The 27,186-nt window shown below is 37.5% G+C and overlaps 1 protein-coding gene across 2 annotated transcripts; it reads right to left on the reverse strand.

Moving 5' to 3' along the window:
- Nucleotides 1-8,389: 8,389 nt before the first annotated feature.
- Nucleotides 8,390-26,882, reverse strand: ARL6 (ADP ribosylation factor like GTPase 6). Of its 2 annotated transcripts, XM_037378094.1 has the most exons (9): nt 26,782-26,882; nt 24,052-24,202; nt 21,509-21,570; nt 19,729-19,797; nt 17,186-17,280; nt 13,271-13,400; nt 11,707-11,762; nt 11,581-11,593; nt 8,390-9,082 (listed from the first exon to the last, which is right to left on the reverse strand). In XM_037378094.1, exons 2-9 carry the CDS (start codon nt 24,172-24,174, stop codon nt 9,046-9,048), a joined length of 585 nt encoding a protein of 194 aa, XP_037233991.1. In that variant the 5' UTR covers nt 24,175-24,202; nt 26,782-26,882; the 3' UTR covers nt 8,390-9,045. The 2 variants fall into 2 exon arrangements, with proteins under 2 accessions (XP_037233991.1, XP_037233992.1); XM_037378095.1 differs by lacking the exons at nt 11,581-11,593; nt 26,782-26,882 and having other exon boundaries at nt 24,052-25,921.
- Between the last annotated feature and the right edge of the window lie 304 nt (nt 26,883-27,186).

Genomic DNA, 27,186 nt, shown 5'->3' on the forward strand with positions numbered 1-27,186 from the left:
ATTTTCCAGGCTCTTAGAGAACATGTCTACAGTTAGGGTATATGGGATGCAAATAGCAATGGTATGTTAATAATGGATGGTCCCTTACTTATCTTTTTCCTTTCCAGTATATATTATGGCAAGGCTTCTCATAGGTGGCATGAGACCATGAATTAATAACTGCACTTAATGGAGTCATCACATGTAGTATTTCCTAGCCATTTTTCACAATGTTAGTTGTCCAGATGTTAAAAAAATACTGATGCCTTTGAAATCTCTAATCTATGCTTATCCTAAAATGAAGGTGAGTAACAAAATTGAAGATTTGGGTCTCGGATATGTTATTACACAGATGAAACATGTTAGGCAAGGATTTCTAAGATATGTTTTCTATCTAGCTATGACCTTCAGCAGTAAAACATGCACTGTGCAGCTTCCATCAATCCTCATCCCTTTAACTGCGAACACACAGTTCCTCCATTTGATTTACTGAAAATGGTTTAAGAGAGCGCCACACAGTCAGCTGCTATTGTTCAAATGCCTTCGTGTCTGGAGAAGACAGCTGGAAATGACTCATGGTGTTAACTGCAGTTACTGAGGGTTGTAACCGTGTTCTTTATTATTTTGGATAAGATTTATACACCGCGTTACCTATGGCCAAAGTTCAGTGTAGTAATTAAAATCTTTCAATCAACTTTTTGGAAGGCCTCTCCTATCTGTTTTCCACACTACAGTTTGTGACATTTATGTTTACCCAGCAGCAGAAGTGCTAAAATGGAAAACTGATTGTAAAGAACAAAATAAAAAAATGACCAACACACTTACAGAACCTCTTTTAACATAGACTTTCGCTGCACCTGGGCATGGAGCAAAAAGTATTCATAAGCCTCACACTACGGTGGTATATATGTACCTAACCACCCTAGATGACGACCAAAGTCCTTTTCTGTTAATTCCATCAGAACTGATAACTTTAGGCTGATTAGCACAGCTTGGCTGGAAGGCTTCCAAGACATTTTTGATAGCCCCTCCTATCAACTACACTCGTGTGAATACAAAGATGAAACTCACTTGTGTTCTTACCAACACTAATCATTGCAAAACACCCTGCCCTAACTGGAGCTCAAGAAAAACCTGCACGTCATATAATGAGGTCTCTGTAAAACCATCATATTCTGGGTTATGCTTCCTTGCTAAGCCAATCTGTTTATTCACCACCATCCTTACTAGAAAACTCATGGTTAAACAAAGTGCTTCAATAAGCTAACTTCATCCAACTTCTAACATATATTCAATGTACAGTAAAAAGCAGCACAAGTTATTTAGTGTCCAGAAGAATACAAGAGGAATTTCCAAAAAGAGGAAATCCGTGAAATACATAACCAGCAACTTGTATATTGTAATTAATTTAACACTTTTCCGTATAGAATGTCTTTTGAATATCAGATTTGTAGTTAAAAAGTGAATATGCACCTTTCTGTACAAATCTACACATTTTCAAATATCAAATCAGGTTACTAATATTCTAAAGGCTTACCCTATTTCCATGCATGTACATAAAAGCACATTTTTCAGTTTGCAGATTCCTAAGAAGTTTTGAATTGTGGTGCAAGCCTACATACAGTAAATTTAAGCCTCTGGACAGCAGACCTGCCATTTTTTATGTTACCTTTCAAAGATTTAGAACTGGTCCCTGGACCCCAAGGCTTCCTAGAACCACTGACTGCAACACACTGGCAGACACACACTAATTCCACCCCTTTGTCTATCCTGCTGGGTTTCACAACACAGAATACTTTTCAACCCAATGATCTAAGCCCTTTATAAAACATTATTAAAAATGTTTTAAAATCAGAAAAAAAAAATAGGTAAAGTAAACCCTTACCACATTCATAGCAAGCATATGTATTGGTATAATCCAAAAGGAAGAATCATTTCAAGTGGCTGGAGAAATACACTGCAAAATATTCCGTATGTAAAAACGACTGCAAGTACACCCGTCTCTAACAAGCAGAATTCTTACGGATTTGAGCCAAACAGGATCATAAAAGCTTTTGGCTGCAAATGTTGCAGAATCCCATCTGGTTTCATGTAACAACTTATTTTTCTCTCCACTTCATTTAAGCTTCCAGAAAGAAATTTAAAAAAAAAGAAAAAAGAAAAAAAAAAAAGAGGAAACCTTTTCCTATGTATACAAATTATATCCGTAGTTATTCCAAACAGGCAGAAAACACTCCAATCTTATTACAGAACAAACAGAAAACCAGCATCTAATTCTTGGCATACAAGTTTTACATAACAGTAAACAGTATGTATAGCATACAGAAAAAGGGTAAGAAATAATAAAGCCCAAATTTGTAAGAATGCAAGTGACCATTAACCGGACTGTGCGTGACTCCTCTCACCCTGCCCCCATCTTTTTTTTAAGCTCAACACAACAGAACCTTTTGTAGGGGAAAGAAGATTTCTCTTAATATGTAAGAACGAGAATTCTGAATAATCCATACATTCCCTGACTCAGGCGCTCATTATTGTTGAAGTTTGAGAACAGCAGTTTTTCAGCAAAGCAAACACCATCATAAGGAAATGTGTGGCTAATGGGAATATAACTCTGAAACTTGGTCTTTTCATCTGATGTTTTATAGAAATATTTTCTGTATGTAATGTACAGCTTTAGCCCAATTAAATATGAGTAATAAGACTAAAGATGCTTCCCTACAGTGGAAGATAGTATTTTATAGGATGTAGTTACTGTAGCTCATAAATATTAGATGTACACCAGTTTGTCCAAATTTTGTTCAGGGTGTGCTGAGCTGCTGCTGAAAAGAAAAGCTCACATTATCTCTTCATTAAATCAGTTCCCTGAATAAAGCTGTAAAATGTCCTTTCTATGAAAAACTGACTGAAGTGCTCCTATTTAGTACAATGCTAACATTAGATCAACTGTCATTCACTTAACAACTTGGGCATTGCTACAGTCTTGAAGAACGTACATAGATCGTTTGTATTCTGCATAATAAAGGACTTATTAAAATGCATTACCTGCCATGATGACAGAACACACACCTCAAGGAAAGCATGACACTTATCACCCATAAAAGTTTTTTTTATCCTTCTTTGAACCATTGCATGACATATCAGAGCAGACTGAGAACTAAGTGGTACTTTAACAGCTATAAAATGGTTGAAAAGCAAGTTTGGAACTAAAACCCCCCATTCCTACAACCTAAACTAGTTGATTTTGGATACGTGTCTCTTAATTTCCAGAAAGCGTAATACTACAACATAAAAGGTCTGTACATACGCTAATATTGGTAAGTCAACACTGAAGTGGCTATTCCACAATTGCTTTCTAAGATAAAATTTATTGTTCTTATTTTATAATGGTACTAATTAAAGAAATAATACAGCTAAAGCCTAAATTGTAATACACAGCAATACCTTCTAACCACTAGATCGGATTAGTTTATAGATCAATCCAGTTTGCTTTGAAACTTCTGCCAAAAATTTGTTAGAGCACTAACTTGCTCTTAATTTAAACCTCAACAGAGGACTTAAAACCCAGACAATTATCCATGGGTTCTAGCCACCTCAAAACAGAGTAACGCTTCCCCTGTGAAAGCTACCTTAAGAATGTAAAAGATCCCCTAATTAAAAGGAAGGGGGGGGGGGGGGGGGGGGGGGCGGCAGCAGGGAAGGAAATAGGACAAGAGAAAAGCATCACCTTTCCCAGCAGAAACATTCTACCTTTACGAAGAAACCCTTCATCCATCCTTACTCCTCTAAAGCAAGGATGTAACCACTGGCCAACAAAATGATGTCACAAAGATGTTAAACTGGGACCAAGTTGCTTCCATGTAACCCATTGAAATAATAAACTATGAAAACATTCTCAGAACATTGTGATCATTGAAAACAACATACACTTTCTGGTTCATTGAATCCATTTGTTACTTGTTACATCATTTTTTTCCTGTTCAGTTTAAACTAATAAAAGTTAGTGGATAAGATTAAAACAGAGATTTACTTGCAGAGTGACATTAAGTCAAAAAAAAGCATTGCAAAGTTTTTCCCCTCATAACTTTAAACCTGTGTGATCATAAATACAGACAATGCCAGGATCAGCAATGATGCCTGACAGCCAATAACAACAACTTTTTACATTCATGATTGCCTATTTTTCCACAACTCACATTATGCCATTTCTTTTACATTGGATGCATTGCCACTTAATCCCTGTCTAATGGTTAGATCCTTTATTAGTGGAATAAACTTTCCCAGTTCCAACTGGAGTGTACTACAAACTTGTATTTTCACTAGATATTTCACGGGAATTATTCCTGGGGAGCCGTGGCATTCAGAGACCTCTTGCCAAGTTCTGCTATTCTTTTACATGGTTTCAACTCCATGGTTTTAAAACTTTGGGATTGTTTCCCTCTTAAATTTGTACAGGCATGCCAATACGAGTGCATTAGTTCAGGTCACAAGGGTACTTTAAAGATCACCCTCACTAACTGCGCTTTTGTTTACATCACAAAGTAGGCTGGGAGTACACAAACTGAATTCTTTTTGGATGAAGCTACACTGGAAAGCTCCTTACTAGGGAGCCTGTATTGCCACTTCAATCATTTATCGTGGTGACTTCATTGAGCCTCAAGAGGCTTGGGCTTCTTCAATATTTGTTAGCATTAGCATGACTCTGCTTCAGCCCAAACTTCTTCCACACATCCCCCCACTTTCCTTGATTTCATACATCCTTTTCCTTACTATCTTTTCTTCCCTTTACTGAGAACTTTTGGGCAACTCCTCAGCAAACTAAATTTGGTCCAATAACTATCTTGCTAGGCCTACAATCTCCTAACTGGTCTCCAAAGACAAAGTTGTTTTTAAAAAGGCTGCTTAGCATGAAGTTTCTAAATTATACACTTCTTTTACTGAACAAATTAACTTGATGTTCAAAGGTGCCCCCTAAATCGCAGAGAAATTACTTACTCTCCCTTGTGAGCTGGTACCCAAGTAATATGATTGTAATACAACCAAGTTCATCTTCTGATAAACAATTTGTAGAACATAAGATCATTTAATGGTAGACAAGAAACGTTAACAGCCTAGCTTTCATTTTAAGGATTGGTTTTGGAAAAGGGTAGTGGGACTGGGTTTCATGCTATGATAAGAAAAGTGGAAAAAGTAAACATGGCTGATTCGCACAGTGAGATCCTGACATGCACTGAAAGACAATGGCATGTTATCACACACACACTATGCTTCTGAGAACAAGAACTTCATGTGGCTAGAAATATTCAGCCAATTAAGTAGCAATCCAGCTGACTGAACACTGGTAAATTAATTATAAAGTGCTGGTTCACACCAACACAGATGCTTGCATGATGTAACTTACTGTGACAGGAGCTACAAAGCCTCAGAACTAAAGTACAGTTACAGAATATTACTAAAAACACTTGGCATTTGTTAAAAGACAGCATTATAAATCCTGAATTCTGATTAGCTAGTACACATATTACTAGTAACATATGGGCTGTGCAATAATAATAAAAAAGATCAGGGCATATCAAGTTAGCCTTTGAAAGCAAATTTTCCTGACCTTTCTGAAAAAGGACAGCTGAAGTCTTTTCTCAGTAGTCCCCTTTTTTGCTTTTTTTATTCCAGTCTTTTTGACCTTCTCTTGTTATCTATTTTGCTTCTTAAAAAAAGAAAACAACCGGGAAGGGAGCTGCAAAGTTTCACTAGCAGAGTACACAAAAGTTAAAAGGAGCAGACCAGAGAGTTTTGAAGCAAAACTGTAAGGACTTCTGTGAAACAGAAATAAGGCAGACCAGAAAGAATTAAAGAAATGGATGACAAATTAATCATGAGGAGAGTTATTTCTCAAATGAGTAAAACAAAAAAACCCAAACCCACAAAAAACAACACTTAAGATTAAACTGTATTTCTTGGCATAAGAAATACTTGCTTTTAAGGACAAGTATTTTGATCAACATTAATAACATTTTCTTAGTAACAAGAAATAAAATTTCCTAGTTAGAGCTTCTAAGAGAAGAGCTGTTTTCTGAGACAGCATTGCACAGCTGTTTTTAGGAAGCACTGAAATGCAGGATTATCATTCCACATATTACCACATCAGAATGCCTTCCTGTAGACAGCTAAACTGAGCTGTTATGTCTAGCCTTTCACAGCAGCTTATCTTTCTTATTAGTAAATAAAAAGTGCCAAGCATATTATAGTTAGAGGGCTGAGATTAAAAGGAGGATCCATTACATTTACATCCTACACTTAGAACTGCAATTGCTTAACAGAAATTTGCCCAGGAGTCTTCAGGCCTCACAGACTCTTGGCGTACCTGCAAGTAGCTACAGGTTGAACACCAAGTTCCCATGGATTCACGTCCCGAGTACAAGAGAGGCAAGGCTCGAAAGAATTAGGAATCACACATCTTGGAGCATCCAGGCAGAACTCATTCTTTTAACATCCTAAATGTAATGGGAGAACAGTATTGAAGACTGACAGCCACCGGGCCCTCACGAACCAACTCCAAAGAAGCCTTTCTTCCACAGACGCATGAGGCTTTTGTGCAACAGACGAACTTTGTACTAAATTCAATGTTACAAAAGCAACTCAAGGCTGTAGCAAGTGTGTATGTTAGGGACTTATGCCCGTACACCATGCGGAGAGGAGCGGTGAATATGCAAACATCCCTCCAGTAGCTTTATGTCCACAGAACGATCACAAATGTTCTAGAAGTGAGACACAACTAATGGCTGAAGTGGTAAGGAAAGGGGCGTGGCAAATAAATAAATAAATAAACAAACAAACAAACAAATAAATAAACAAACTAATAAATAAATAAATAAATAAATAAATAAATAAAGTCAAGCATTTCACCAACAGGCCTGTCCCCATTCCCACTCCTTCCAAGAGGTCTCCATCCAACCCAGTGTCCTGGTAGGAGGGGAACAGAAAGCTGCTGAAGAAAAAACCCCACCGTGAAACAGGAAAAAACCCCAAGAAGGGGAACAATCACCAACGTTAAAACCTGCTGTTTTCAAGAACGGCTTACTAACCACATCAGAAAGCAAAAAGTAAAAGACAATAGGGCACTTTCCTCAGATTTGTAGGGGGAAGAACAAAGCAGTAGGTTCAAACAGCTTCCCATGACAGTAAAGGCAATCCATAAGATAAACATCAAGTACTTGGTGTAGTCCAACATAAACAAAAATAATCAGAATGCCATCAAGGTTCAGATTATTCAAGAAAGTCAAAAATGCAGACAGATTTTCTAACAACTTAAATTTTCTTTGGTAGAAAAAAAATAATGCCAACATAAACCTAAATTGAAGCCATATAAATGAACCAAAATAATTAAAAAATACACCTAGTCAGCAAAAGGTATTTCCAACAAGTATTATTTTTGTTACTGTATTATCCAGTGCAAACCAAAAAATTATCTGCCCCACAATTCCGTTAGAAAAACACCTCAGAATTATATGATTTTTCCTCCTTTGTATTTGATTTTTGTATAGATATTTAGATTGAGAGTTGACAGAAGGCATCACAGAAAGAGACATGAGAGATAAATACTTTCATAAGAAACTGAACTGTCAGAATTATGACATCCTGTAAGAAACATTTTTTTACAGTAAGACTCAGGTTCCTCTAGCAAAGCAAGAGAGTTAAAATTAACCAGTTAATAATAACTTGAAGTACATGGAAATATTCTACCATTTCAGGCAGGTCCCTTTGCTCCAAATATTACTCTTTAAGTGAGCCCTAGAAGGCATGCTTACAGAACATTTGTGTGTTTTATATGATAATAAGGTGTGTGTGGGAGCTTTTGCAAGACCTACATATTATATCTGCCACAGGAATCACCTAATCACTCAGTTAAATACAGCCTTCAGCATTCCCAGTGTCAGTCTGCTTGTTTCTTGGACAAAGGAGGAGGTATTAAAGGGGAAGAGGTGGCATGACAGAAATAAAGTTCTTAGCATTGGCTTAATTTGCTACCTATGGTACATATTTGTAGTCAGAAAGTTTATTAACAATTATTCTTGAAAGTAAAACTGTTTTTATACACAACAGAAGTATAAGACATATTTCATATTAATGATTAGTAAACTAGTGAACTGTCCCTTGACTGTGTTTCCAAAATATAACTTTCAACCATATGCTCTTTAAATATCTGGAAGAGCAGTCTAGTTTATTAGAAAGTGTAGCAAATATATTAAAAAAAAATTTTGGCAAAGGAGACACAATTTTATTACAGTATACAGTGCTATATTCGTTGAAAAATGGATAAACAAATTCCAAATGAAACTAACAGAAAACCAAAAATCTCTTAAGATGTCAAGACCATCAGTGAACATTTTAAGTTAAAAAAACAAACCATGGCATGTTGTATATTTGAAGTTTTATTAATGGGAATGCAACAATAACCATAGCATATCACACAATCAATTCATAACATTTCATTAAATCAGTTCCTTAAAAACATCTGCAATCATCTATAGCAAATACACTGAATATTTGAATCCTTGTCTTTTAAATCAAAATATTCCTCTAGAAGCCTATTGTAGATAGTTACTAAAAACCGAATGTCAAACTTTACAATAAAAAAAATGCAGAAATACCTAGAAATGGGCACGTAAAATTAGTACATATCTCATGCAGCTGTATTTCAGGAAGTGCTGATTTTTTTTTTTTTCTCTGGAAAATAAATATTTCCATTTGGTCAAAAGGTGCCCCCTTAAAAAACAGAGGGGCATTTCCTGATGGCTATCATCTAAAACTCAAATGAATGCAGATGTTTATTGTTAACACAATTCTTCTTTTAAAATAGGCTCTCCAGTTACAAGATTCAATTTAATTCATCAGTGTGCATACCTGAGGTGCTATGTTGCCTACATTCAGTTTTCCTGGAAGAGATACTAAAACGAAACAAGTCAACACAGTATATTTTAGCTGAACTGTTCATTTTCTTTAAATCATTTTTCCTTTCCAAGGATCTTGTACACCTACTGACAAAGTTTGTAAAAGAATGCCATATATCCTTTATTTATCTCTCATGTCTTCATTGCTTGGATCTGATCTGTTAATAAAAAGAAACATTTAATCTTAACACAAGGTGAATTCTTGTTGTGTTTTGCTTTTTGAAAAAATAACCCAGTATTGTCTGGGTTACAGAACTACACCAATAGATACTTTAGTGTAGCTACTTGACTGGGGGACAATGCAGTTAGTGTTGTTTTCAACTTGCTCTCTCATCCACTTCAGAAATTCCTCTGTAGCCAAGTTTTTTCCCCCAAATGTTGCTAACTGGACTGGAAGGCTCTTCCACATAATTCAATTTTTATATTTTTTTGGGCTTATAAAGTAAGCTGATGAGAATAAGGCCTGGAAGTTTACTTTATGAAGTATGCATTTCAATTCCTTGTACGTTTCAGCTTCCACATAACTGAACACACATTAACTCCCCAGATGCAAAGGATTTAAAGTTTATTTTTGAATAACTCACATGAAAACTTCTTTGCTCTCAATAGCCAAATTTCTCCATACTGCTGCCTGATTGCCACTTCTCAATTCACTACAGGCATTCCCTGAGTTAGCATAAATATACTGCATCCCCATCACAAAATGTGGAAATCAGCACAATTTCTCAGCACTAATAGGGAATGTGAACTGGGTTTAGACTGTTGAGAGACAGGTTAGTTTTACCCTACCAATAATGTGTTGTTGCAATAGTAACCCCATTGCTAAGTAGGGAAATAGGCAAACTCAGCCTTCACCAGGGGAAAAAAAGGCAAAACCTTCTGCCCCTGCTGCCCCAGATCTGCGAGCTACCTGTGTAATGGGTCTGCAAAAGGTAACTAAGGAAAGCATGGCTGTTGATAAGGAGAACTGTGCATTCGTTAATCAGTTGTCATTTCCTCCACTGGATTTCATGGCATCTACAGGCTGTCATTTAGGGACCACTATAACTTAAGAGTCGTTCCAAATATTTCTATCTAGTGCTTTAGGAATGAGGAGAATAGTAGTAAAAAGACATTTTCCTGAACAATCCATTAAAAGTATAACTGCCAAACTGCATATGTTTAGGCAATAATGCAGTTTAAATCAAATCCCTCCAACTGTTGGGGACACTGAGCCATGAAGTAAAAGAAAATGTTTAGATAAACCCATCCATAAAAAATTTCAGGTCAGAAAATTAAGAGTTAACAATACATAAGAAATTAATAGCTATGAAGACCTATGTAAGTGAATGACAGCAGAAGCACCTGCTTACTGTGCTTAAAAATCTACATACAACTTTAATAGTTTGTCAGAAAATATTTAGGCAAGCATTTGAGATATTTTTAAGTAGCTTGAAGCTATGTACAAAACCATCAATTTGAAATTTGGACTGAAATTTAAAGGTTGCTCAAAGATAAGCAGAGACCCTGAAAATCACAGGAAAATAATACAAAATCATAATTATACCTGAGATCTGGAAAAAAATACATCATTGGGAATCTACCTCTATGATAATAGGGTACAGCAAGGAAGGAAACTCTGTACCGAGACACTGGTTCCCCACCACAGAACTTTTTTAGAGGTGGAGGATGCATCACTGTTGTTCTGTAGGGCAGCAAATTATTTTGTAAAGACTTATTTTTGGCTGGTCTCCCTTCCTCTGAAAACATGACCAAATGTGTTTTATTCTGCAATAACACTGTAAAATACACCATCTTTCTAATTAGCAGTAAGGATTCTAATTAGGAAGGACAGTCTGGTACCCACAGATAAATGCAGATCTGTCAAGTCAGGGACAACGGCTATCATTTAGCTGCAGTTTGAAGGTAATTAGTTTGGTTGACTCTGGATTCTGGATCGGGGCTGACATCTAGCGGCTGCCACAGCAGAGGACACGCCAGTGCAGGGAAACCGTCTTCCAGGTTCAGGTTGGAACAGGAGACGCAAAACACTTGGGAGTGTAAGCAACGTAAATTAGGGAGCTAAATTTAGAATGAGTCTACCAAAACAATACCACACTTCGCTATTCTATGCATTTAGCAGTACATGGGAGGATAAGAGACACCAGAACCTTGCCAACATACAACAGAAGGATATACAACATCCATACCAAGTTTGCAAATAAAAATGTATATGCAATACATCACCTAAGCTGGATCTGATATTTTGTATGCAGTTATGAATGTCTGCATAAACTATGATCATTATACTGTAAGATGTTCTTATTTTGGCTCTAGATTAAAGAGCTGAAGTTGAATAATCAAAACTACTGCATTTCTGTACTTTGCTTATTTTGCTAGCCTGCTTATTCACCATTTCCTGATATGTAACCTTAGGTTACGTAAAACTGTAACAGGACAGTAAGAATAAATTAAAGAACAAGCTGAACTACTACAGTAATAAATTGAAGTGCAGGAAATGGTATTATTATTGTTTACAAGAAAGCCTTACACTGTTTGCAAGAGTATGCATTAATATTTCATAGCATACACTTCTGTCGGAGAAACTGACATGATCTTTTGAGTACTTTAAGGAGGTAAATGAAAGGCAAATATGAGACAGAGCATCAGTACTCACTGTGTAATTTGGTCTGACAGCAGAAGTAGACAGAAAGAAAACAAAGGAAATAATAAAGAAAAAACCTTACAAAATGAAAAAGTTGAACAGAATGAAAATAGAGCAAGAGAATGACATATGGTATACCTTGGAGCCAATCCACACCTTCTTGTAACCCTTCTCCTTTAAGAGCATCACTGGCACTGAAAGAAACAAATCAAATTATGAAAATGTTGTAAATATACCGGGTTTAGTGGAGTCAATCGCTATACTTGTAATTTACAGAACTGCAAAGCAGCATCAAGTACTTAAGTTTTCTTCACATGGAGAAGGCCACTTCCCAAATGATGTATTCTAGAGTACCTCCCCAATATGGAACCACCATTCCAAGATGCAATCTGTATTTTAATTCCAGTTTCAAGGCAGAGGAATCATTCTTAGAACATGAGGGGTTTCTGGAAGAGCTCCCACACAAGGCAGCCACATTGTTCTGTGGCACCTCCACTTAGATAACACCCTCCTCAGACTATGCTATAAAAGATGTTTACTACCTGCAAGAACAGTGATGAATCATAGAATCATTTAGGTTGGAAAAGACCTTTAAGATCATCAAGTCCAACTGTCCTGCCACTCAGCTCCTATACACAGCGATAATGTTGGAGTACTAGAGGGAGAAAGTATAGGGCATATATACTTCATTGTAACAGCAACCCTAGGAGTATCTGTTAATATATATTAATATTAAGCTACACTGAGAACAGCGTAAACCTACCTTTTGAATCACAGGGTCATAACTGTTTAAAGGCCCCTCGTTCTTCAGTTTATGAAAACTAGCACAGCAATAAATCTAGATTGTTACTGTGGTTAGCTATAAAATTATCTTCCAAGGACCTTGGGAATTCATCAGTGTAATTCCTGAGACAAAAAGCAGTGACCCCTAAAACAATGGCCAGGTAATCAAGTTCAGTGTGAAAGGGCCTAAAATGAATATTGTAGTTTTCAGTAGCATTTAGCTGCTGATTGCACTTTTTTAATAGTATCTGAGGACTTTATTAAGACAAAAAATTAACTCCTATAAAACACTTTTGATATAATGAGAGGGTTTTTTCCTTGTGAACACTAATACAAAATCCTTCTATTCATAGGAAAACTTAAATCCTTCAGACAGAAAAGACACTAGTTTCTACAAGTAAAAATCCCCTCAAACATTACACAGTACAAAGAGTACTGTGTCCCTCTGAATTCACATGAGAACAGCTGCGAAATGGTTTTTCAACAGTAGTTTGCTAAAGCATCTGCACAGTGGAAAAAAATCCCAACTCTAAAGGTTTTATTGTTGATATTCTGAAACCTACAAGACAAACTAGCAGCAGCACTCTGATAACAATGCTACTCAATTTCCCAGCAAAAAATAGCAGCAGCTCTTCTGATAAGCCACTGCTTTCTGATTTCAGTAGCGGTCTTCCATTTCACTCTCTGGGTAACAGTTCTATTGTGAAAATTTTCAAGACACAGTCTACATGAACGCATTGTGCATTTAAAACAAGTTTTATAGCAAGTATTGTAATGTTACTACTGTTTCCACATGTGGCAGCACAGCATTTTATCTGGTTGATCCAATTTATGTTACATAATACTGAGTGGCATGATAGAGCTTAAATATGACTGTACAAAGCAATACCAATAAAAGGATACAAAAAGGGAAAATTACCAGATATGCCAGGGCTTGTCTTTGATGTTTTCTAATGACAGTAACTGAGATACTTTCACAGATGATATTGCATCCCTGAGGTCCATCTTGTTAGCAAAGAAGAGAATAGGCAGTCGACGGTGCTTAATATCTAGGCATGGGCAGAAACATAACGATCATGATACTTACTAATCTCTTCATGTAATAAGCTACAAACAATACAGGAAGATATTCTGCTCACCTGGAACTGCCATTCTCTGAAGGTTGTATCCTACCAAGACGCACACTGTTGGGTCACATGTCCTCTGATGCATGCTTCAAGAATGCTCACAAACTTTCTGGAAGGCTTTGGGATCTTCCACCCACTCCCTCCCTACCTTATACATACATTTAAAGCTGCAGGTATAAATTGCTGGTGAAGCCGAGGATCAGGAGATCAAGCAACTGCCTACAAATGCTACACATCTCTGCTTAGTGAGAACTGGATGTATGAAATGGACAGAAACAATTATTTCTGTTCATTCATAACCTCACAACAATAGGTGCATAACAGTAGTCTGAATTATCCTTCGGCATCCTGGAGAATGTCCATGGCTTCATAAAAAAAAGTGCATGTCTGGACATCCCTTATCCTACCTTCACTTGAAGAAGGACTTTCTTCCAAAAGTTCTTATCAGCTAGCACTGAGAACTACAGATCAAACAAAGTACACTGGCAATTTCTGGCATATTTACACATTCAAAAGCACAAGCCTCGCTGATTACCACAAAAGAATAGAGTCATTGGAAGGAAAGGAAGTATACTCTCTTAAAATCTGACAGATGTAAAACTACCAAAAAATTACCAGCACCAATGCTAACTGTAAGATCTTTTCACATTATTTAAACAAAGGATTAGAGAAAAATCTAAATTTGATTCTATCAATCAATTCTGGATGGCAAAAGAAGTTAGACCCCTCCCCAATGAAAACTGCTATACAGTTTTGGGTTTTTTTTAAATTGTAAAAATAAAAGGTTATTTCATATAGAAAACAAGCTAAGGATTTATTTAAAAACTTCAAACATAAGCCAGCTGCCCCTCCTGGGGGAAGGGGGACAAAAACCCCAAAAACCCAACAAACTGTCAGTGCTGAAGTGGTTTGAACGTTCCTAATTAGGTTCTTTTCAAACCCCCTACTGAACCTTTCCACAAAAAACAGTGGAAGTAACACTATCTATTCATTCATACTCAGACATCAAATGCTGACTAAAATGCTGAAGATTTCCACAACTATTTACTCTGTCTGGAGCTATTTTTTCCTCTGATACCCTCGAACACAAAACAAAGGCCTCAAAATATAAGCACAGAGTATCATTAAATCTTTGCTTTGATTCCACAGCTGAACAACTTTTGTGTCTCCTGATTGAAACTTCTACATTAACCAATAGTATAAATAAATGAACCCTGGCACCCACAGGTTGCAGGTTATGGATAAATTAAGCCCACACAAATTAGTTGACATTGTGTATGCAAGTAGCCAAGTTAATCAAGAAATTTTCAGTACTTTTCTAAAGCAATTAAGAAGGGGCACAACCTACCCACATAGACTCATAAATGTACACTGAAAGATGTTTGCTAAATAAAGTGGTGGTTGCATGGTTTTAGATTATTTCCTACCTTATCATTGTTTCCTGCTACACAGTATTTGCTAGCTGCCACCCCCCACAACCCTTTTTCACAGTCATTAATGGAAAGTTAAATTTTCTATTTGCATGTAGTTATGAGTTACGCATTAAAAAAAATCCCAGACACTAGATATTTGTGATGTGTAATTTTATACAAAGAATTTCAAATTTACAGGGATTTCAGTTTATTTTAGAAGCATGTGCTGGAGGTCAAGTGACCCAAGAGTTAGTATCCAAAACAAGAAATCTGCACACTACCGTCTTACAAAATGCTAAAGAATGAAATTTGTTTTAAAACAAATAATACTGTAACAGTGATCATTAAACAAGCCATTATTTGCAGAGCGTTGTCCAGTTATGTAAGTAAAAATAATGTATGGTTCTGATCCATAGAACAGTCCCAGCTAGTACAACTTCTAACCCCGTTGACACTTGACAGTACACCCTCCCTTGCTGACAACCTCAGGCAAAGTCTGGCAAAAAAGTGAGGGAACTGTTTTACTGAAGGATTGCTAAGACTTTCAGAGACAGGAATTGATTCAAGGTTGTTACTGCATCCATTTAAACCTTAAGCAAACACACGTAAATTTAAAGCACTCCACAAGGTTCACAGAGGCAGAAACACAGATAGGGAGAAAGTAGGGTATGCAGAAACAAAAAGCAGAACAGTAATACAAATAAAAATATTGCTACAGTAAAACAGTTATATATCAATTCAGTTAAGAGCTACTTTTATCAAACATTACTACTAGAAGAACTTTTTATTCTCTTTGGTTCTCTTAGATATGAACAATCAAAAATCTGAAACATTGGAATAGGAACACTGTTGCTGCATTTGAACTGAGCTACTCCAAGGCAGAAACACTCAACTGCCCTTTCCTGGTTCTATACAATGTACTAGGTGGGCATAGCCGTGGTCTTTCAGAACTAGAAGACACAAATACGTCAAAATCTGAACAGTGCTGACCTGCTAAATCAGTGTTAATAACCTATTAATGCCTAAATGAAAAGTCCCACCTAAGGTTGCATCTCCTCAGTCTTAATATTTTCACTCTTTTGCCTTCTAATAAACCAGTGACTTATTGCAGCAGTCTTTACTTCCCACCCTTGGTCCCATTTTACCAACACAATTGCCTTTTACTACTGTGGTTAAGACCTGCTTTGGTACAAAGTTCCCTGGCCTCTCTATAATTCACCTGCAGCCTTTGGTTCACCTCATCCTCCCCTTTGACATCTGCCAGACTGTCTTTTCAGTGTCTGCATGTAAAGTGGCCCATACCCTCCAGCACGAAATTAAGAGGGCCCAGTCAGCTCACACACACTCAGCTACAGCATCTTTGTTGACTAACTAATGTATTACACGCAGTCTTCACAGAAAATGAAATCATACTAACATAACCGCCCCTATCACATACTACTTTTCTTGGGTGGAAATACAAGTCAGCTTCTCCATTCTTACTTTCAGCATGGTAACCCCACAAGTTAAGGCTCTACCAGCTTAATAAATAAATAAGGAATTACAGGATTATTTCACTTTTAAATTTCCTGCATGTAGTTTTATAATCTAGTTAGTCACAGCAACTACTTTAAGTGCTGAAAGTCAAAATTGCAGACTGCTTACAAAAACATTCCAGTAATGTTGCTATATGGAAGGGCAAAGAAGCAGAGAATTCACTGATCTCAGAACTTAATTAAAAAAGTATAGTCTCATGTAAAAAAACCCAAAACAAAATAAACAAACCCCCTTATGAATGCTCTTATATCCTCTCCCATCCCATGTATCCTTTTATAAGCAATTGAAACTGAGTGGTATAATTATCCCTTCTTATTTGTGACTAAAGCATAATAAATAGAAAGAAGATGAAAAAAGAAATTAAAAGTTACATTAAAGGAATTAGCTGTCTTCATGGAAAAATTCAGACAGAGATAGACCTTTTTGTATGTGTTGGTCATCACATACAGGCTCTCCAGCTTTCAAAGGGTCCAAGTCTAATTCTTCCTCAAAACGATGCAACTTTGGATCTACACTGATTGGTAAGAAACCAATTCAACTCAGTGTAGCCAAATGAAGTATATAGTCAGTTTGTAAGTGTGAATAGGTACAAAAAACCCCAAATGCCAAACTTATTGAAGACTATTACTGTTCTAGTATTCATGAACAGCTAAAATATTTGCAAAGTACTCAGAATGCACAATGTGTCAGATCAGATCAGGGCTTTTCTTAAGACAACATAACAAATATGGAGACAGAAGGGGAAAAAAGCCTCCTCACCTGGATGATTCAGAAGGGTGTCAAGCTCTTCTTTGGCCACAACCATTCTTAATTTGTCACTGCTATCAATGACAAAAATAATGGCTTGGCCTTCTCTGCATAACATAAAAAAAGCAAAGAGGCAAATTATAGGTTCTCTTAAACTGTGACTAAGAAAAGGCTTCAGAAGAAACACCAAAAAAAGCAAACCAACCTGATGATTTTTTTTCCATCTATTTTTTGTTGTTATTTACCATTAACATTTGAATCCAGTCTTATTTCTGAAATTCAATCTTTTGGTAACCTGCATAATTTTTTGAGACATGATGTTGTTAGCTGTGTGGCTCATACAAAGTTCACTCTACACAGACCCTTCAAAAAAGCTTGATTTCACTACTAAGGCTGAAAAAAGAACTCTGAAAATGTAACCAACCGCTATTCTGACAGTGTGGTCAGACAGACAAAGAAAATCAGGACAGGTTTTTGTAGAAATAATTTCCTACACTAGAACAAGTTTATTTAGAGAAAGGTCAATTACCTTTTCAGAAAAAAATGTGTGTCCACATCTGTTTAACAACTAGGCACATGCAGATTAATTTAGCTTTTACAAAAGCCGGCATAAACAGGATCTTTCTTTTGTTTTGAGTAACAGGAAAGAACTGTCACCTATTGCAAATCATTAAGACATTCTTCTGGCAATATGACCACAGTCACAACATATATACAACTTTCAGCTCATTATTTCAAGATATTATTAATATTTTATGATTTGATGTTCCATTTATTGAAACTTATTATTTGAAAGCAAGTTAAAGTCTGACCAATTCAGATGAACAATTACAAACACCCACACGAGGTATTTTTATTTACATTTTAATGTAACATTCACTTCTCCTTTGTTTTACATTTCTCTGAGACATCATTAAGGCTACATTCTTCACCCCACTGCCCCCAGCACCATCTACCTTTGTATTTTGATAAGAAACAGTCCTAGATCTACTCAAAACCAGAAATAACTCAACCAGCCTAAGACTGTATCAGAAGGTCCGTTCTTTTCTGGAGTACAGAACTCCAACAGCAAATAAAGCTTTTGCGTATTAGCTGAAAACGTCTAAGTAATTTTTATGAACATACAGTATTTTTCTAGAGGAATCACAGTCTTAGCATGTATTTACCACCAAAAATATAACTTCAAAAAGACGTACGAGTAATAGGGACACAACTCGAGTTTACAGATATTTAAGACAAGTGTAATTTGAGAACATATTAGAAGACAGTTTCAAGCCAAACACAAGAAAACGGCAAGCTTCAAATATGCGAAAGCAGCCACTTAGACACTTGATCGGATTTGATTGCCATTTTGCAATTCTTGCAAATTAAATCTTGCATAACTTTTATAAACTGAACAGCAAATTATTGTTTTTACATTATTCTTAGAAGTTAATCTTAAACACATGACTACTGCACTAACTCAGGAGGAAAGGTGGACACGATTGCACATTTCGCTGTCAGCATTACGTAAGAAACTCCCTTACTGTTAAGATAAAAAGCTGTTTATGTGGCACAAAGGGTATGTTACTGCATTAAATACAGCAGTCAGAAAAATTGTTTGCTTACAAAGCACTTGGGTAGTATTTTGGGAACAGCCTAAGGGCATCAGTTATTGAAATCCAAAAGATTTGGGAGACATACATCTAACACACTCGAACAATGAAGATCTACCCACATAACAAGTTTTCAAGAAAATATTTCAAATATATCATTGTTCAAAAAAATTCCAAAAAAATCAAAAAATAACACATTTTCCATAGAAAGGACATGAAGTGTTAATCCTCAGTTAAGAATACTTTACGCTCTATCACATCAAATATTAATGAGTATGATAATAATTTCTCTGTTCTATTTCTCCAAGCTATTTCTATGTGGTTTACTACTGTTCACCTTATTTAGATCAGTATCGGGTATTACAGAATAACAATGAGACAACATAAATGAAGATTCAAGTTTCATTAGAAGCCAGAAAACCAGCAATTGGCACTATTACAAATAAGGCAATACCATAGTGTCATAAAGTACCGCAAATATTCTGCTTAATAAATAACATCTAGGAATACCTGGTCAAGTTCTTAGTTACATGTTTGTTTCTCATTCTCTGAGGTTAATTTCCCTCACCTCTCAAAATCTCAGACATCAGCCAATACCTTTTAGGTCTTAAGTCACTTACCTACAGAAGAACAGAAAAACAGGAAGCCTAATTCATCTTGGTGCTTTCTTACAGGATCGATTTTCAGGTTTCAACATGTAAATCCCACCTCTAGTATGCTCCCCTAATCGCTGAGTCAACAAGATGTCCCCAAAAGCATGCTGACTAGCAGCGTATAAAATTTTTCATTTTTTAGAACAGAAAGAGAAGTTGTATTTATCCAGCATGACCTTCTGTCAAACACCAGGTGTAAGTCTTCTCTGAATCACTTTTAACCACTAGATATTACCATACTCTGTTTAAATAACACACAAAACAGCCAATATGAACAGCAATGCTTTAAAATAAATGATAGGCTTACTTGTAGTAATGTTCCCAGAGGTTTCTGTATCTCCCTTGACCTGACATATCAAACACTGTGAAAGACAAACTGCAAAGAAAAGAAGCATATGAGACACAGAAACAGAGAACAAACGCCAAACCCAAATTATTTGCTTTGCTGCCCTGACAGAAAAAAAAGCCAGATCAACTTGAATCCTAATCAACTGGGAAAGATTCCCAAAGGAACTCTGGTTACTTTACCTGCCTTCAAACTACCTATCCTACCCAGTTGTGCAGTCTTATTATAGAAAAATCTCGTATGAGAAAATGTGTTTGTTTATTCTCTGAAAAGAACAAAACCAATTATAAAGTCACATCAAATATAAAATAATATCCCATTCAGCCTCTCTTGTTATCACGTTAGTATCGAATATTGTTTATAATGCTGAGTAAACGGAATTCAGATGATCCATGACTTAAAATTCACAGCTTGTCTTAAATTCTGTCCCTAGACAGGCACCAATAACATCCAAAGGGTTCTGTATACAAAATAAAAGGCTTTAAAAAAAAATAATTCCACCTTCAGAAAAAAAAAAAAATCACCTTCTATTAATAACAGGTTACTTCAGATGACCAATCTACAAAGGGTAGTCTTCACAACTTTGACATTTTACCCAAATGCTAAATACAGTGAATCAACTTAAAGAACATTAGAAAAAAAATTCTGATCCACTCCTGGAATGTTTACAGAGGCAACACTTCATAATTCAGTAAACCACACAGAAATCAGCAAATGCTTAATTCAGTATTAAGCTTTCCTGTTTTGGGTAGTTCCAAATATCTCCCCCAAGTGGAGGCCACATAAAAATGAGGAGGTTTGGAAAAGGAAGCTCTCCAGCCATCCTTTCCACTCTGTATGTAGACATCCTCTGATTCTTGACTAGCTGCTCTGCTATGTGTAGTTATTAGCAACCCCCAAACAATGTTTTGATTGTAATATTAGATTAATGAGGTTTTGGGGTGGGGATGGGTTGTGAGTTTGAGTTTTTTAAATCATTCTACATGATGTATTTGCAGGTCACCTCTCCTGTTACAGGATGAGAATAAAGGAAAGCAATATTAACTGACTCACATTCTCACACATGTGCTTTACTGAGAAAGAATACAGTTGTTGAGCCTCCTATAAAAACACAAAACCTATCAACCCCACACATCAGCTCAATGAATAAACAATTTTTTTGCAGATCTCTCAACCAGTGGGGCACGTCGCTTGGTTTGAAGACTAACTGTACCCATTAAAAATACATTGTGAAGACTACAGAATAAAATGTTAACTAATGTTACCTGCTTGAAGTATCTTTGTCTCACAACATTCCTTTTCTAAATCTTAGCCTTCATTCAACTAATGATTTCTTCCTCCTGTTCCTGATCTTTGCCCCTGCCATCTTTACATTGCTAATGCTGTCGCCACCATTTTTCATTTAATGAGATTAGACTGCAATCTCTTCAGAGTCCCTTCCAGTGAGAGTGTTTAATGGAATATTGGTTACCACCTAAGCAACTGTCTCTCCTCAGGTCTGTAACAGTGCCCTATTCTGAAATTCTTAACAGACAGACATCAGATATTAATATACACTACTGCAAAAAAAAAAAAAATTTTTTTTTGGAACACATGTATAGTTTTATAGCAACACAATACATATGTCATGTCATTATACCACCGCACACTATACTCAGTTACATCCCACTGAAAGAGGTAATTAAGTCCAACTACTGTATATTAATTACTGTTAAATGGAGAAAACAAAAGAAACTACTACCTTGAAGTCTTGAATTTCTCTATGCTGAATCCTATTGTTGGAACAATGTCCTGAGTTTGAGCCTTTAAAGGAAAGAAAGTAAAAATTTTACAATCAAGTTGGAAAATGCAAATATTGAAATATATTTGAAACATGAATACACTACAGATCTATTTTTCCCCAAACCATGCAATACAAGAAACTTTCTACAATCCAGATACATTACAGTAAAAAAGTTCCCAGAAAGTACAGTAATTAAAAATCAAGGTTTTGTATTTTCTAGGAAATACAGTGAATGCTGTTGGACAAGAGCATTGAAGACATTTTAGCCTCAAGAATGAGATTCCACCGTTTACATTAGTCTGTTTGTACATGTATGGGTGTACATCACATAAATAGGAGATAGGTTAACATGGAAGAAAACTGCTTGAAGATTATGACTGAGGTCAAATTTCACAATATTTGTGCACTTTGGAAGTCACAATGTCAACCCAAACAAGTCTGTACATTATCGCAAGCCTCTTAGGTAGAGGAGGGTATAATTCTATCAAGATACTAGATTGGCCATACTCCCAGCTTCTGTCCACAGGCAGGATATTTGACATTGGGAATTATACTTCAGACGTTACACAATGGCTTCTATTCTATTTTAACTACTAGACCACTAAAAGAAAACACCATTTGCCACAGAGGAATGGCCAAACTATAAAGCATTATTAATAGATCTGTCTGATAACCAGGTTTACCGTGGAGCTATCCAAGCAACTTATCAGCTAAGTTGGTACAACAGTATAGCTCCTTCAAGAAGCATCGATATTGATCGGTGAGAAAGGTCACATTCATTAGATTACAGAGCTGTCTGAGACAGTGAGATGCAATCCTTTTACAGGCTTTCTAGAGCCCCTTTATTAAAAGTGTTATCTATAAGCAACTGACTCCTCACATACAACTGAAGCAAGCTCAGCTTGTTCACCTGGAGCTTCATTATGAAAATGGCATTCTACCACTGTAAATAAACAGTTTAGTCCACAGTTCCTGTCACCAAGGGAAAATTATTGCAGAGTAGAAGAGATGTTACTTCTTTAACATTTCTTTCAAACGTATTTATCAGGCTCAGAAGAAACAACTCCAAACAGATGCTTGTATTTGCCAGACACCCAATATATTGCCCCTGGCGAAAACTAGTAGTTCTCAAGGTGGCTGGGCTGATCCACAGCTCAAAATCATCTATCCATTGATCTTCCTAAAAATAAACAATTACACCAAATCTGATCTAATGACACTTGTTGCACATTAAAGAATTTGTCACGTCTTGCAAGGATAGGACTTACACAAGTTGTACGCAAAGCTATCCTCCTAAAAGCATCATGTTAAATGAAAATGTTCAGAAGCAGATTCTCATGACACAATTTACAGCAAAGCAAGTAATTTCTATTTATTCTGCTTGTGTAATTCCCTTGGAACCTTCTCTAATACCTATTATTGTGATGAATCTTGTAGTCTGCATTCAACTCTAGTTAGGAATCCTTTACCGCTTAAGGCATGACATAAAAACCCTGCTACAATAAATGTCTCAAAAAATTACATAAATGTATAATTTGCCTGGTACAAATTGTAGTATTTCTCCAAAATGACTGGCAGCATATAGTAGCAGTTTTCATATTTGTCTATAAATCTATTTAATTTTCATGAAAGAATAATTGCCCGGAACAGAAGAGTGGCAGAGACTTTACCATGCTACATTTTCTAAACAATGTCCAGTGGTACTCTTTAGGAAAAGTTCAGTGGAAATTAAAACCCAAAAGCTGTGTCCTGATATAAACAGCAGAAGTCACAGTTTTGCAAATGCATATAACCAAGATGCACAAGCCTCTGACTCGGAACATGCCTAACAAAATTAATCTATTTCTATTCCATAAATACACCTAGAAACACGGTAAACCTATTTTAAAACTTTGCTCATAATATTATGCACTCTTAGTGGCCTGAAACACTTTTCACTGGATGAATGAACTGCAAGCATAAATGCTACTTCATTTAAAAAGCTATTCTGCTTCAAAAATGCCAAAGTCACTATTAAGTATGCATCTTCACATTATTTCCTATTTTATTATTTATTATATCTTTATTATTTCTCAGGAAAAGATTAAAATAAACACGAGGAATTTAGATAAGTTGTTATACTTACGTGCAAGTTGTTGTATTAAACCCAAATGATCGACACATCACTCATAACTGCAACCCTGTAGCAATTATTTAAGTGACTTAAGGAAAACTTTTCAGATCCTGATTTCAGCCATCATAAACCCTTCCTTACTGGTCATCTTAGAAAAATCATGCCATATCAACAGCGATTTTTTGGGAAATGTTTTCCTAATATGCATGCAGATGCTTATATTTAGTCAGTTGGAAACTCATAAACATATTTGTTCCACTGTACTAAATCAAAGAGTTCTTCACATCTTTTCCATGGTTACATTTAGTATAACAGCATGCAAAACCAGTTTAAACAACCATCAATTCTGCAGTAAAAATGTCAACAGTGAACTAAGTAGGCTACTTACATTTGAAGGTTTAAGTTTATTTATGATTGTTGTTTTGCCGCTATTGTCCAAGCCAAGGCACAAAACGTGAACCTCCTTTTTCTTCAGCCCAAGCCATCCCGCTAGCTTGTCAAACAATCCCATAATTCTCGTTCAAATACACAGGGATTACCTGTTGTTCAGAAAATCGGAGAAGGAAATAGCTGTTGGAAAACTGTTACAGCAGCGCTAGCACAGTAGGTGGGCATGTGGCTAAGCAGTCCTTAAACTTTTAAAAGGACAGTGCGAATAAGACACTATACAAACACTGTCACAGCAGGTTTGCTTGGTATGCTAAACAAATGGAGTGTAAGCTGATTATAGCGAAGAGGCCTCGACACAAAAGCAGATTGACCGTTTATAGCCCTGTCTATATAATGCAATGTCCTTGATTCGCTGGGTGGCAATACTGCCATCATTCTGAGCAGTCCAAATAGGAGTGCAACTGCAATGCCTCTTTACCTTCCATCAAACTGAAAAAAAAAAAAAGGAAGACCATTATATTTTACTTCAGATTGTCACTAGTCGTAAATTAGACAACAAAGCTAAACAGTATTTCCCTTCTTCAGCATCTGTTACATAATTTACCCAATGATGAAGTAAGTAAAGTACCCTCTGTCAATTCAATTCAAACTCTCATTGTAACAGGCTTTGCCAATATTAACATGTATAAATTAGGAACTCATTCACTACAAATAGAAACTGATTATAATAGATCCAACAGACATGAAGCCAGACACCGTAACATTCACCCACACCTCAGGGAGATTGCAAACTCCTACATCAAAAAAGATGAAGTTACCTGTCAAGTAGCACATTTGAAGGAGCTTACATCATGAGTTCCCTTGTGGTACCTGGCTGAACACACTTTGCAAAGAGGATAGATAACTCTTGTCTATCCTGAATGAATTCCACTAAGAATAATTTCACCAATCAGACAGCTGAAATATTTGTGATGCATTCAATAACAAAGCAGTTAACTAATGTCAGAGGAACTTCGTGGTGAAGGCTGTTTTTTCTCTTAATAAAAGTGTCCCCCCCCTCCGCCCAGCACTGGACACATACCACAATCTTTACCCCAGAAAATCATGGCAGGTGCATGAAAAGGAAAATACATAAATGACAAGTGTTTGGTCTCACCTCTTCACTGAATTTAATAAAGTCACATAAGCCATCACCTTTGTCTGCAGTATGTTTCTGTTTCTTTTTTTAACACAGATGCTTTTAAAAGCTTTATCTAGTGCATTTTGATTCAAGACTAGTACTGATCTACCAAGTGGCTATGTGTGTAACAGCTACATACAGCTGTTACTGGGTCAAAATTGGCCAACATCAGTTATGGCGATTCCCTCAAAGAAAAAAAACATTATGGCTTTTCTTCTAACTCCCTTTCTTTTACACCCCACTCCTTTTTTTAACATACATACAACTCTGAAAGCAGATTAAGGCTCGATGTTTATTATCAAATTAACCTGACAAAACCCTGCTCCAAAACATGCTATTTTCTAGTCCAATCAAGAGTCTTATCTATGTATTCTAGGTGATAAGGTCCAAAAAAATACCTTGCTAGTACTCTTAGAATGGAAAAGGAGGAAACACAAGCACATGAAAGATACTTCTAGGGGTTCGCTTTTAAACAAAAAAAACCTAAATACACATTCTTTGGCAACAGTTTCTGGCAATTTTGTAATTTTTTCTAAAAATCCACGTTTTTTCTAGCAGTTTTTCCTAACATGGCAAAATCATTATTTAAGAATACAATAGAAAAAACGTACCCTTGACTTCTTGCCCTACCCCTTTTCTGCCATTCTTTTTCCCAGCTGTGAAGAGTTTCACCAGTTACAGCTGGCACAGGTTCCTTTTTTTTTTTTTTTTTTTTGCCAGCTGATATTTAGCCTACAATTCTATACAGCATGTTAAACATGGCCTAAAATTATTTTGGATAGAGTTTGGTCCAGGAACTTGTTCTCCAGCTCCGGGACATGGAGCCAAGCGAGCTGCAGCCACACTCCCCGGAGATGCCCGAGCAGGCACGGCCACCTGTCTCCGGTGGCTGCTAAACAAGACATGGCAACCTGTCACCCCAATTGTCAGGACACTGTGCTGAAAGCAACGAGCCACAGAGCACGATACTCATCGTCTCCTTGAGTTTTTGAGACGGTGGTCAGCGCAGGTAACCTGCGGATGGCCCTTCCAAACTCAACGGCACTAGAAGGCCATTTAATTCATGTGGACTACTCAACCATAAACGCTGAGATACCAAGGCTGCCTAAGCCACCAACAGAAGGCCTTTTCAGAATAGCATCACCTAAAACTCTAGCGATAGATGCTTTTTTTTTGTTGTTTTTTTTTTTGTTTTGTTTTGTTTTTTCCAGGATCCCCTGCTCCCACCGCACTCAGGGCGACAAGCCAGGGCCCAGCAGGTCCCCAGTAGCGCCTGCGGCCAGGGCCAGGGAACCCCTGGGCAGCCAGGCCGCTCGCAGCTGCCAGGACAGGTGGCCCCCTCCCGCCGCCGAGGTCCCCCCCTCAGCAGCATCCCACGCCGCCCCGGCCAGGGCCGCCCCCAGCCGCAACCGGCAGCGGGTGCGAATTCCCTCGCCCGGGGCGGGACGCAGGGCCCCACGCCGGTGGGACATGGGTTCCCACAGGGGGCCGGGCGACACCGATGCAGCGCCTCACGGCTCCCGCGCTCCCCGCGGCCGCAGCACCGACCTCGGCCCGCGAGACGTCGGCCAGGCCCCGCCGCCACCAGCCGCCGCCGTTGCCGAGGAAACCGCCTCCCCCGCCCCCGGCAGACCCGCCCCTTCCGGCCAGCTCGCGAGGCGGTGGTTGGGGCGGGGCGCGCCCTGCGGCCACGCCCACTGCACGGTCCCGGCGGCCGCTGTGAGGGGGCCGCGGGCACGGGCCGGGGCCGTTCGGGCGCCTCAGCGGCTGCCGTGAGGGGACAGCGGGCCGGGGCCGTTCGGGCGCCTCAGAGGCCGCTGTGATGGAACAGCGGGCCGGGCCCGATCGGGCGCGTCAGCGTCTGTGGCAGCTTTGCCTGTTGCCGTGTCACTGGTGCCCGGCCGCCTGTCATCTTCACCGGTGTAACTCACCTTCACCTGTGTCATTTTTTTC

Source organism: Falco rusticolus, chromosome 2 (genome assembly GCF_015220075.1).
Source record: "Falco rusticolus isolate bFalRus1 chromosome 2, bFalRus1.pri, whole genome shotgun sequence".
Lineage (NCBI taxonomy): Eukaryota > Metazoa > Chordata > Aves > Falconiformes > Falconidae > Falco > Falco rusticolus.

What these genes read in the sequence shown, in the direction of transcription:
- ARL6 (XM_037378094.1), bottom strand. Translation starts at nt 24,174, where the DNA reads ATGGGATTGTTTGACAAGCTAGCGGGATGGCTTGGGCTGAAGAAAAAG. An exon ending in GAGAAATTCAAGACTTCAAG is followed by an intron (nt 19,798 to 21,508) that starts GTAGTAGTTTCT and finishes TTTTCTTTGCAG; the next exon opens with TTTGTCTTTCACAGTGTTTG. An exon ending in GACAAGCCCTGGCATATCTG is followed by an intron (nt 11,763 to 13,270) that starts GTAATTTTCCCT and finishes TGTTTCTTTCAG; the next exon opens with TGCCAGTGATGCTCTTAAAG.